Source organism: Benincasa hispida, chromosome 9 (genome assembly GCF_009727055.1).
Source record: "Benincasa hispida cultivar B227 chromosome 9, ASM972705v1, whole genome shotgun sequence".
Classification (NCBI taxonomy): domain Eukaryota; kingdom Viridiplantae; phylum Streptophyta; class Magnoliopsida; order Cucurbitales; family Cucurbitaceae; genus Benincasa; species Benincasa hispida.
In genome coordinates this window covers 84,070,033-84,082,505 of record NC_052357.1, presented here as the reverse complement: position 1 = coordinate 84,082,505, position 12,473 = coordinate 84,070,033, and the positions used below count along the sequence as shown (strand labels likewise).

At 35.3% G+C, this 12,473-nt stretch overlaps 2 protein-coding genes across 3 annotated transcripts; both read right to left on the bottom strand.

Moving 5' to 3' along the window:
- Positions 1-4,052: 4,052 nt before the first annotated feature.
- Positions 4,053-7,124, bottom strand: LOC120085891 (uncharacterized protein At4g06744-like). The gene has a single exon (XM_039042158.1). It carries the CDS (start codon positions 5,885-5,887, stop codon positions 4,586-4,588), a length of 1,302 nt encoding a protein of 433 aa, XP_038898086.1. The 5' UTR covers positions 5,888-7,124; the 3' UTR covers positions 4,053-4,585.
- A 204-nt stretch (positions 7,125-7,328) lies between these two features.
- On the bottom strand, positions 7,329-10,071 carry LOC120085892 (probable WRKY transcription factor 7). Of its 2 annotated transcripts, none has more exons than XM_039042159.1 (3): positions 8,499-10,071; positions 8,263-8,391; positions 7,329-7,926 (listed from the first exon to the last, which is right to left on the bottom strand). In XM_039042159.1, exons 1-3 carry the CDS (start codon positions 9,365-9,367, stop codon positions 7,767-7,769), a joined length of 1,158 nt encoding a protein of 385 aa, XP_038898087.1. In that variant the 5' UTR covers positions 9,368-10,071; the 3' UTR covers positions 7,329-7,766. The 2 variants fall into 2 exon arrangements, with proteins under 2 accessions (XP_038898087.1, XP_038898088.1); XM_039042160.1 differs by having other exon boundaries at positions 8,263-8,388; positions 8,499-10,067.
- Positions 10,072-12,473: the final 2,402 nt, after the last annotated feature.

The following is a 12,473-nucleotide window of genomic DNA, read 5'->3' as shown; positions in this document are numbered from 1 at the left end:
TATCTTCTTCGTTTGAACTCCGATTTGAGCGATTCAAATTGCATTGGAACTGTTATTCTGCCATATCTTCTTCGTTAATGAATAAAAGCAGATTTATTATCATCAAAATATTAATTAATTAATTAATTTGAGATTAAGGGCCAAAAAACCAACATTGACTCCGAGTCTTGAGCAAGGGGCCCCATCCTCTCATTGACCCGAGATAGACTCGGTTTGGTGGTTGAATCACAAACCAATTGTTCATTAGAGGATTAGTGGGACTTAAGGAACAAGATGTAATCTTGAAGATAAAATAGCTTTTAACCCAACTATTATTACGAACAACCTGTGAATGAAGGGTTGACTTACTAATTATGGTTTATATCAAGTGTACAGAAATAGATCTACATCTATGAAGCACATACACAGATACGACTACACGATACGGATACGATCAGATACAGCGATTCGTCAATTTCTAAAAAACTTAGATACGGATACGTCTAAAGATGCGTTGAAATACATTTTTTTCTTTAAAAAAAATCTAGGATATAGATAAATTTAGCATACAAGTTAAAAACAATAGAACAAAATAGAATACAAACACTGAAATACAATACAAAAAAAAGTAACATCTAAGATGTTGAAGTACAATAGTTAATAAAATGCAATAGAAAAGTGACTCATATTGCAAAAAAGAAGTATGAAAATAAACGAAGAACTTATTGTTGAAGATGTCCAAATGGTTTATATTTTGGTGGACTTTGTGGGAATTCAAATGTGAAGATAGAGATTAGATGATTCTAGTCTAGGGTTTGGTCCGTTATTTTTTTTTTTCTCTTTTAGTTTTAGACTCAAGTAGTGAGCTTTTTAAATAGGTTGCCTAATTCTAGATTGGGAAAGATTAGATGAGTTACTTGTCTTTTTTCTTTTAAAAAAAGTACGCATAGAAATAGATACGTTAAATCGCGTGTCAGATACGTATCTGAGAAGTATTTGAAGTATCGGTACTCAATACATGTCTGATACTGATTCTTTGCCTCACATGAAGTATTTGTGCTTCATAGATCTACAGTGAGGGGAGTGCCTGGGTTTTAGTGGGGTGACCCAGTAGTTAATTAATGTTGGTTAATTGGGTTCAAGAGTTTAGCCGGTCAATCTCGGATTTTTGGAACCCATGATTTGTAGGTCCATTAGGTCCCCTACTAGCTCACAAACAAATTAAACCTTAGAATAGAGTGATGAGAAAATTTGAAACGTTCAAATTCAATTTAAGGAAATTATTAATTATATATGATATAATTAAACGTTTACTTATCGAATTAAATAAATTTGGAGAGTTGGATAATATTTAAATATGATTTAAATATTAATTACATAAATCCATGAATAAGGATTCATGTTTGAGGAATTGGTATTTAATTAATATAATAATTAAACTATTTAATTAATATTAAGAATTAAATTTATACAAAATTACTTATGGAATTAATTTTGTTTAAAAATTAATGAATTTTATACAATATAATAGTTGAATTAATATTTTATATAAAATTATAATTTCATTTTAGATCAAAATTTTGAAATTTGAAATTTGAATTCAGTTTGAAAATGAAAAAAAAAAAAAAATACTTGGTGGACTTTTTCCGCTTTAAACACCTTTTATTCCACCCAAAATATTGGGGTTATGGTGTCAATTTCTCATCAAATTGGTTGCATGTTGTTGATGAACAAAATGAATCAATTTTGCTGAGAAATAGGATGGATGCAATTTAAGTTTTTGTGAGAGAAAGGTTCTCTCTACCATTTCACACCAAAACCAAAAAAGTCCTCCAAATCTCTCCTTAATTCAACCTCGTTTGGGTTCCACCTTAGGGCTAAGAAAATAGTAGGAAAGATCAAGTGGTGGTCTTCAAGGTGTTGGAGGGGACAGTCGAGCTGAAATTGAAGATTTCAAGAGTTCATCAAAGGTATACTTCAGAAACCCTATTTCCTTATTTTGAACATGCTTACTTGGTTGCTAAAGTTAATGAAATTAGAGTATTTAAGATACTAATTGCTTTCGCTTGTTGATTGTCAACACCAACACTGATGGCTTTATTGAACGTTATAAGGCTCTACTTGTTGCAAAAGGCTATTCTCGAGAATACGACATTCACTATGAAGAGACATTTGCTCTAGTAGCTCGAATGACATCTCTTCACAGTCTTTTAGCTATTGCAGCTACCAAACAATGACCCCTTCTGCAGATGGATGTTAAAAATGCTTTCTCAATGGCACTCTATCTGTGGAGGTGTATATGAAACCTCTGCCTGACACAACTTCTCTATCTAAAAAATTATGTCTTCTCCAACGAGCCTTATATGGTCTGAAATAAACGTCACAAGCATGGTTTGCCACATTTAATTCCATTATCACCCAACCTTGATTTTGTTCCAATCCCTATGATACAACTCTTTTAACACGTCAGACTTTTCATGGTATTGTTCTTCTCCTTCTCTATGTTGATGATATGATAGTTACAGGTGATGGGCATCAGACTATATCTGACTTGCAAAACTATCTGGAGAAACACTTTGAGATGAAAGATTTAGGACCACTCAGTTACTTCCTTGGACTTGAGGTCTCATCTTACTCTAATGGTTACTACTTGTCTCAAACTAAATACGCTTCTGATCTTCTATCCTGATCTGACATTACTGAGTCAACCATATCACCAACACCATTAGATCTAAACGTTCGTTTGATTCCATTTGATGGTGTTCTTCTCAAAGATGTCATTCCTTATCAACATATGGTCAGTAATCTCATTTACCTTACTATGACCCATCCAGATATTGCATATGTTGTTCACATTATTAGTCAGCTCTTAGCCACTTCTAGGTCTATACATTTCACCATTGTTCTTCGCATTCTACGATATGTCAAAGGTACTCTTAGCCATAGACTTTAGTTTTCTTCCAAGTCATCCTTAGTGTTATCTGGCTACCTTGCTGTTGATTGGGCTGGTGATCCCACGTACTGGTCGACGTTCCACCACAAGTTACTACTTTTACTTATATGATTATCTCATCTCTTGGCGAAGTAAGAAATAAATTGTTGTTTCTCGTTCCAGTACAGAATCTGAATATCATGCTCTTACTGATGCTACTTCTGAGTTACTATGATTTCACTGGCTTCATGTTGATATTGGTGTTTCTCGACAATCTGTTAGTATACTTCATTGTAATAACGTAATGCCATCCAGATTGCTTACAATGATATGTTCCATGAACATACCAAGTGCATTAAAAATGATTGTCACTTTGTTCGACATCATCTTCTAGCTAGGCAATACTTTTCTCTTGCGCTCCATCTCCATTACAGAGCAACCGGCAGATATCTTCACAAAAACTTTGTCACCCAGTCGCTTTCTTCAGTTGCTTCACAAACTCAAGTTGGTTGTCACTCTACCACCTTGATTTTGAAGGAGGATGTTACCATATATTGTTCTACTGAAAAGTAGCAAATTAGGATTTTTATACTTTTTAGACTAATTTATACTTTCTTTTTTTTACCTCATTTTGTGTATATGTATCTTATTATTCATCTCTATAAAACATACCACTATATTGAATAATATACAAAAAAAAAAAATCAATTATAATTATTTTGACGAAACATGGAGTAGTAGATCGAAATTTTAACTTCAAAGTTTATAGGAAAAAAAGTCATACCCACACTAATCACAATTTCTTTATTTGTTTAGGGTTAATTAAGTAATTTACATTACTACATTGTTAAAAATAAAAAAGGAAAAAGGAAAAAGAAAAAAGGAAAAAAGAAAGAATATATTGATGGTTGAATTATGCTTATAATAACTAAATACATATTGAATCTTTTACAATAACAATAACCAGGTTGTTTCGAATTCTTTTAGTTACAAGGTTTTGTTGACATACACAGAGTATTATTAATATGAATATCTTACTCGTTGAAATTAATTAATTAAAAAAGTTTCCTTTTTAAATAGACGTTAAAAGGCAAAAGAAGAGAAAATCTAAAAAAAAATAATCATATTATTAGGAGTTGGGACAATTGTAATAAATAATAATTAAGAGGAAGGGCATATATGGAAAGAAAGGAAGCAAAAAATAACTTTGTAAGACGGTATTTGATTATTGATACCTAACCCAAAGCACTAATCCCAACATAGTGGGTAACAACAGAAGTTGGGCTGGCTGTGCAGCCGCACACCCTACCGCCCGTGCACAAATTTCTTATCTTACGGCTATGGCGAGGACAGCCGCAAAGGCAAAGCTTCCACTAATCAGATTTACCAACAATCATTCAGCATCCCCACGGTGAACCACGCCTCCGGTTATATGGATTTTCGTAACAGGTATCTCTAATTATCTGCTTAATTAGGGTTAAACAAACCACAATACGAATGCCATAGTCCCGTCGGAAGATGTTCTTGGTTAGGAATCAATAATGAATTGTAGTGTACGAATCTGTTTCCCCTTGCTATGGGGGTTGATGAAAGATGTAACTGAGACTATTCTTGGGATTTCAATTGAAAAACACACACAATGCGCTTCCAAGATGAGACTCGGAATGTATAAATCTAGGGAAAATGTGGCCAATATTTGGGAATGGAAAAAATTGGGGGATTGAAAGAGGGAAGCATGCAGGGCATTAAAGTATAAGACCACATGCGAGGGCAAATTCTGGGGAATGCTAAGAATTTTGCACATTCAGTAATTGGTCTCTGGAAAGGAAGATCTGGAATGCAATTGTTCCTAATATTTAATACTCCTCTCCCTATCAAAATCCGACACAGTGGCCCAACAACTGTGAAATAATTGTCCGACAAAGATAGATTTACCAGATGTCCAAGCGCACAAACCACTTCCGGCACCATACCATACAATAGATTTCCTGCGAAATTCAACTGCTCCACGTTCTTTAGGCAACCTAGCGAAAAGGGCAATGGTCCTGTTAGTCGGTTGTTGCCGGCATCAAACACGATTGCTTCGTCAAGTGATCCTAACTCATAAGGCAGACATCCTGATAATGAGTTGTTTAAGAGCAGAACCTCTGTCAGAGATGACAAAGCTTTCACAATGCCACCAGGAATTGGACCACTGAATTTATTGTTGGCTAAGGTGAGATAGAGAATATGGGTGATGGAAACACTGTCTGGGAGACTCTGCATGAAATTGTTGTTGTTGATGAGTAGAAAATCAAGGTCCTGCACGAAAACTTGAGGTGGGATTGACCCACTGAAGAAATTGAACCGAAGGTCCAAGAAGATGAGACTGTTCATACCAATAACAGCAGTGGGAAAAGGACCAGATAATCGGTTGTTGCTCACATCCAGCTCGTATAGGTAAGGGAGCTTAGCAATGTTCGTGGAGATGGTGCCAGAAAAATTGTTGGAATTGGCATGAAAAACAGCAATATCAGGGAGCTGATCGAGGAAGCCATCAAGGGATGGTGCACTGAGTTGAAAGCCATTGAAATCGATGGATGCAACCGCCGTGGCAGACTTGTTGTCCGGTGGGTTGTCACAGTAAAAGCCTTTGTAGTTGCATATATCCGATCCAACCCATGTTTTAGTGATTCCTAGAGGATCCGAGGTGATAATTGACTTGAATTTTTGAATCACAGGGTACACCACTGAAAGCCTCAGGTCTTCAAATATCAAAACCTCTGCTTCAACAGGCAAAAGAGATGATGGCTGAGGAGTTATCGGGTGCTTGCAGTGAGACCAGTCGTGATCACAGCCTTTCCCCGAACTTCTGGCACTATCTACTTTGAAATCTTGTGTTTTGCTGTTGGTATTGTTGGCTATGGCGTGGACAACGAAAGAAGAAAGAAGGTTGAAGAACAGAAACAGCAAAACTCTAGCAGGTATGTTATTCATTATCAACCCAACAAATTGCTTGCTTTGTAGTTATTCAGGATTTTAAAAGCATAGAAGTGGCAAAATCAGACCTAAGTTTTTCCATAAAACAGCCTACTATATATAAGAAACTGAAAGCTGGCGAAAAGAAGAGGGTATGCTGGAAACCTCTTTGGGTTCAAACAGAGCAGGTATGGGTTTGTAAATTGGTAAGTTGATTTTAATGTCATGTTTATAAAACATAAAACCAAAAGCCAAAAAGTTATGTTATTATCTTACAGTACTAAAGTGGAAACCAATGATCCTAACTTTACAAGAAAATGGGTCCAGTACTTCAAGTCCCAACACTGGAACAGAAGCCAAATGGTAATGATAAAAAGCTATAATGAAGCGTGCCTTTGTATAAAGACCACCATCGCATAAAATGCTCATCAAATTGAAGATATGGTTCAATAGGATATGACAACAGCTTATCTTTTAATCGGCCCTTTCTTACATATAGTTCAGCCTCTTCAGTTTTATAAAGTGAACTCGTACGGAACTGAATAATTAATAATATTTAATTTGCTTTCAGACTATGATTTGTTACGAGTATAACATCATGATAATTGTAAGATCATACATTATTATCTGAGTTGTAAAGAGCAGCAGTCTTCTATTGGAGGATCGAGATAGGTCTTATGGAAGTCAACTATTTTTCTTTATTTTCAAGACACCTTTTGCCCATTGGATTCCATTATCTTATGATGATAAATATGATTGCGTTATTGGATACAGCTGGGCCTCTCCCTTAGTGGAACAAGAACTCAATGTCTTAATGCACATTAAAAATTCGGCCCTTTATCTCTTCTTTATGAAAAGGTATAGACATGAGTGACAGGTTTTTTTAGAAATCTATAATGAAAGCTGAATTTCGTATATCGGATTGTGATTGATGGACATTGCAGTTTTCTTTCCCATAGTCAAACAAGAAGTTGATGTGGATGATGGGCAAAGAAGCCCACAGAATTAAATGGATCATGGATATTTCTCTCGACCCATATCGGGCTTGGGCCAGCATCAATGAGCCCAAGTGAAGTGAAACCCAGACCCCTCGGTGAGGAAAAATCACACATTTGTTTTTCTTTTCATAAATTAGTTTAAAAAAACATATTCTAAGCAATTTCATGACTAAATACACGTGACCACAGAATCTCTGCCCTTCTCTATTTAGATCTGACCATTAAACTTCTTTGCAAACGACAAAGCGTTGCTGTACAAATTATAATCCAAAAACGAATGGATCGAAATGTTTGCTATTTTGTTTGTTTTTTTTTTATTTAAAAAAAAGAGGAATAAGAAATGGGAAATTTACATAGAAGAATAAAAATTGAGTGAAAATGGTAATGGGGAAGGAATAAAGGTGGGATATTTGTTTGTTAATACATAAAATAAATCCACCATCTAATCCAATATGATATAATGATCAGAAAAAAATCTGAAGGAATATTAATATTCGAGAGCATATGAAAGTTTATAAAAACAAAGGCCCCACTAGTAGCGTGACTCAACACCCACCAAATCCCACCGTCCAATGCCTTTCCCCCTCTCCCACTCCCACACCCTTCTAATTTCCAAATCCCAAAAAACACCCAAAAAAAAAAAAAAAAACTTCATAAGAGAGAGAGAAGAGAGAGAAACACAAAGGGGGCAATATCCTAATTTTCTATATAGACACGGACAGACAGCGCAACGCACCCACTAATCTTCTTGGAGACGGTGCCCAAGCCGCAGCGTTGACTATTGGTCCCTATAATTTGAACCTGTAGGTTTCTTCCAAATTATATTTATATATATATATATTTGTTTTTGATATAATATAATATTGATGGAGATTTGTGGCCGTTGGATGAGTTGACTATTATGATGATTCGAGAACAAGCGCTGCAGGTGTTTCGGTGGAGTGGGCGTGATTGTGATCGTTTTCGTAAGTTACAATCAGCATTGTTGGATCGTCTAAGGCACGTTCTACGTGTTTCCGTGCTGGGCAGCCTCTTAGACTGCTACATTTGTAATATCCCCTGTTCATTTACCAAAATGACCTTTTGTCAGTCCTCCCTTCTACTCTACCCTCCTCTACTTTATATTTTATTTGCTTTTTGACATTATAAGAAAACAAACAAACAACCTAATGCCATAATCAAATCATACACTCTTTTTCTCGAATATATAATTATTATGCTTGGATTTTTTTTTTTTTTTTTAAAAAAAAAGAACCGAGAACAGAGGTCAACGAGTTCCTCTGTTCTGACCCACTAAAGGACCGAGTTCATTGAACCAGTTGTTAATTTCACCACACACACACACAAACAAACCAACACTGAAACAATGGATGATTCAAAGTAAAAATTACACACCTTGGATGAGGAGAGCCTTTGATGGGTTTTTGGCCGTACTTTCTCCAGGAGTAATCGTCTGGTGGGATATCGGCTAGTTTTGAGCTAACGGCGGGAACTCTGATAACTCTTTTTATTCTGTTTTTCCTGCTAAACCATAGAAATTTCACAGTTCAATAACGAATCGAATATATTCATTCTAAACACAATTTAGACAAATTTATGTGGTATTTTAAAAATCTGTTGCAAGGACCAACCTCTTCTTGGAACAGTGACACCGGCCGGAGGATGAGCCACACTTCATGGCGGAATCCTCCATGGAATTACATTTTCTCTTTAGCGAAGAGGATGAAAGAGGGGGTTTTCCGGCGGAAGAGACCTGGGACATGTGGGTGAACTGGAACCCAGATGACAGAGATGGCTGTAAGCTTTCGGTGTCTCCGGTTAACGATGAAATATACGAATTTGCAGCGGAAATCGGGGGTGAGGCTGCAAAATTGATAGTGGTAGTCGCATCTTTTCTATCTACAGACCCATTTTTGTGTACCACCGACGAAGTATTTTGCTGGGCTTGGAAGGTATTGGGTGGATGTGAAGGCTGATGGGGGTTGTTGTGAGGCAGAGGAGGCAAACGCACAACAGGGGAGGGCGTCGGGCAATAAACCTTAAAAGCAGACACTGATTCTTGTTTCTTTACTTGAATGTGAGGGACTGAAATCGGAGACGACGAACTCGGATCTTGTTGCTGCGGCTTAACCTTGGGGGGAGGAGGAGGCGGCGGAGTAGTAGTAAGAACCGGAGCCCTTCTGAAACGGGCGTGACCGGTTCTGTTCCGCTCGAGCAAAGAAATAACCTTCTTGAATTTACTAACGACGGAATCGGCGACGGCTTCGTATCCATTAGGAATAGTGGAAGTAGAAGAATCGTCTTGGGAGTGTTGGTGATTAGGGGTATGGGACATCAATCGGAGGAAATTGTGAACGCTTTGAATCCCAGCAGAGGCGGCCTCTTGAACAGCAGAAACAGCGGCATTTTCTTCCATGTTGGGCGTGAAACTTGAAGAAGTTGTAGCATCCCCAAAACCCACCATGAGGTCCACAGCCATGTTATTGTTGAGAAGGAGCATATGGAATGGAAACAGAGGTGAGAAGGGACAGAGTATTTATATATTGAGAAAGAAAAGGAAATGAAATTGTAGGAAACTGGTGACGAGGAAAGCAAAAGGGAGAAAGAAAGAGAAGAGAAAGATGAAAAAAGAATTTGGGGGAAGGGGAAGGAAAGGATTGGAGTCAAACTGATGGCATCTCGGGCAAGTGACGGGTGGATCATGGTCCGTGTGCCGTCAAACCCTGGAGCCAATGAAAAGAGTCCACGTATGGGGAAATTGTCAGCAGGTTTGACCCATCTGTTTAAAAGGAAAAGGGTGAACCGGTTGGGAGGAGGGTTTTAAAATTTTGTGGGAGAGATAGATGAAGGTCAAAAGGGTTGAGAATAGCCGTTAGATTGAGGACTCGGTAAAATCGGGAACAGAGAGAGAGGACAAGATATTATTAGTTGGAGACAGTGGGATAGAGTTGACCTTTAACAGCTTTTAATGCAAAAGTCATTGAGTGAGGAGGTGGGGTTAGTGGGTCCCAGATGGTTTCCATATAATATGTATATAATATTATATATTATATATTTTTTACCGGATACCGGGACTCCCCATCATACTCTCCACCCACAAGTCACCTTGGATTCCCTTATTTCTTCAACTAATTCCTTTTTCAAATTTCAATTTCTTTCCTTTCGGTTTCTTATTGGGCTTTGCTTTCCCGGGTCCACATTATACGAAGAACCACAAAGTCTTCTTCAGGAGACCAACGTTCAAACTCAAAGAATGAGATTAATTAAAAAGCTCTCTCTTTTTCCTTTTTTCTAAAAGATTTCATTTCCTTCAAGAAGTAATAAAGGAAGAGCATTTCTGCAATTTGAGATAATAATAATAATAATAATAATAATAATAATAATAATAATAATGTATGAATTGATATTTTAGAATCTCCTTTTGGGTTTGACAAACATTGTACATTTTCCTTATGTTATGTGTTGTAGTACTGTACTGTTTTTGGACTTTTAGAGTGAATTGGATCCCAAGTTTTCTTTCTTTCTTTCTTTCTTTTTCTTTTTCTTTTACCCTTTTTAATAATTGGACGAACCCAAACAGCAATTTGAATTGACTTTTCGTGATTTTAAAATTTTAAAAGGGAGATGCTCTCTTGGAGGTCCAACCGGAAAAAGAATACTCTTGATTTATTAATTAAAGCAACACGATTTGATCAAAACAAGGATGCTTCGTTTGCTGCAAACATCTGGCATTATTATTATTATTATTATTATTCAAAAAAATTACTTTTATAGTCGCATACATACATTTTTAGTACATAAATTTTGAATAATAGATGCATTTGATTTTTTGTTTGTATCATAATCGTGATTTTTCTTTATTTTAAATAATTATTTGAAAATTTTAATTAGAGATCTTTCGAAGTCTATTTTTAAGAACTCAGGACTACAAAGTACAATTTTCAAAATTCATGAATTAAATACACTTATTCTTTAAAATTCGAGGACAAAATAGATTTAATTTGACAATCTAGAGGTCAAGCACGTACTCTTGAATGCAGCATACAACTCTTGTTGTACTGTACTCTCCAAAATCTAAAGATCAAGCACATATTCTTAAAAAATTTAGGTACGGTAATATTTCATTATTATTATTATTTTAAAATAAGAATCATTGAATGGTAATTAGCTTACGGCTATGGCACAAACAAAACAAGCTGTATAAAAAGAATAATTATTACTTGATTTTCACCTAATCAGTTTTTGGGTGTTCATCACACAGCTAATACAAAGATTTAATTATGAAAATCATAGTTTTCTGTAAAATCATCAAGTGGTTTTTAATAAATTAAAATAATTGTGTACCCCGTGCACTTGAATGTGGATTGATGCAAATCTAAAAAAAGATCAATGGCTGTCAATAAATAGGAAGCTGATGGTGTATGGTGTGGAGAGAATGATTAAGGGAAAGATTTAGTATTAAGTGAAGAAATTAAGGTTCGAAATGGAGATGCATTCATAAGATTTTGTGTTGAATGCAGAATTATCGTTAATTGAGACAACCTAATCGAGTGCTGCTAGATTTGATTTGTTATTAAATTCCACTTAATAACGAAATCATTTTTCCAATTATTCTCATCAAATCTTTGTCAATTATTCTCTCTCTCTTTTTTAATATATTTTGGAGGGAAAGCTCGTAACATCTCCTTAGAAAGGTTAGTGGAATTTACTCAATGATATATAGTAACTTTTTAGAACAAATTAATCTATTTAATCTCAATATTGATAGTACAAATTTTATGCTAATTAAACTATACTTATTTTGACAGCAACATCTAGTTTTTATAATAGACGTGTAAGAAGAAATGTAGGGTTAAAAGATGAGCAGATCAAGAAAGGAAAAATTAAAATCAAGAGTGATAACCAATAGTTTTTACATAGCAATTAGTTTGAAACTCGAACGACAAATGTAAAATTGGCAAAAACGTGTTCAGGTTGGGATCCAAATTTTCAAATGTTGACTCTTGTTTAAATAAACGTTACGGATAGGCAGAAATTTCAAGATTCCATTAATGTTATTAATTAAGTTTCAAATTTTCATTAAGAATACGAAATTCAAGGCCAATTTGCGACTAAATTGTTGACTTTCTTTTTCTTTCTCAAATCCCCTGAATTGGGGCACTGTTTAAATTTTAAATAACCACCTTCCTGGCTTCCCAGTTCCCACTGCATAATAATTTACTAGACCCCTAGATTCTTCAATTCCTTTATTTTCTTCCATTTTTTAGGCAATTTTTTCATAAAACGATTTTAAGTCTATATTCCATGTTGATCAATGAAATTAATTAGGTTTATCAACTTATTTATTGAATGGTGCATCACATATGTAAACAATTATGAAATTTTGAATTTCAAAACTACCAAAATATGTTAACAATTTATTGAATGGTGCATCACATATGTAAACAATTAATTAGGTTTATCAACTTATTTATTGAATGGTGCATCAATTATTCTTTATTGCCATGCTCATTTACATTTGACTTGTTTTCTAAGAAACCTGTTGCTTTTATTGGTTAATTAATTCCCTATTAATGTGATTTCGACTCTTCATTCTCTTCTTACTT

Excerpts from the sequence above, each read along its gene's own strand:
- LOC120085892 (XM_039042159.1), bottom strand. The coding sequence starts at position 9,367 with ATGCTCCTTCTCAACAATAACATGGCTGTGGACCTCATGGTGGGTTTT. Across the intron at positions 8,392-8,498 it reads TGTCACTGTTCCAAGAAGAG|CAGGAAAAACAGAATAAAAA; the intron begins GTTGGTCCTTGC and ends TCTATGGTTTAG. Across the intron at positions 7,927-8,262 it reads AAAGGCTCTCCTCATCCAAG|GGGATATTACAAATGTAGCA; the intron begins GTGTGTAATTTT and ends GTAAATGAACAG.
- LOC120085891 (XM_039042158.1), bottom strand. The coding sequence starts at position 5,887 with ATGAATAACATACCTGCTAGAGTTTTGCTGTTTCTGTTCTTCAACCTT.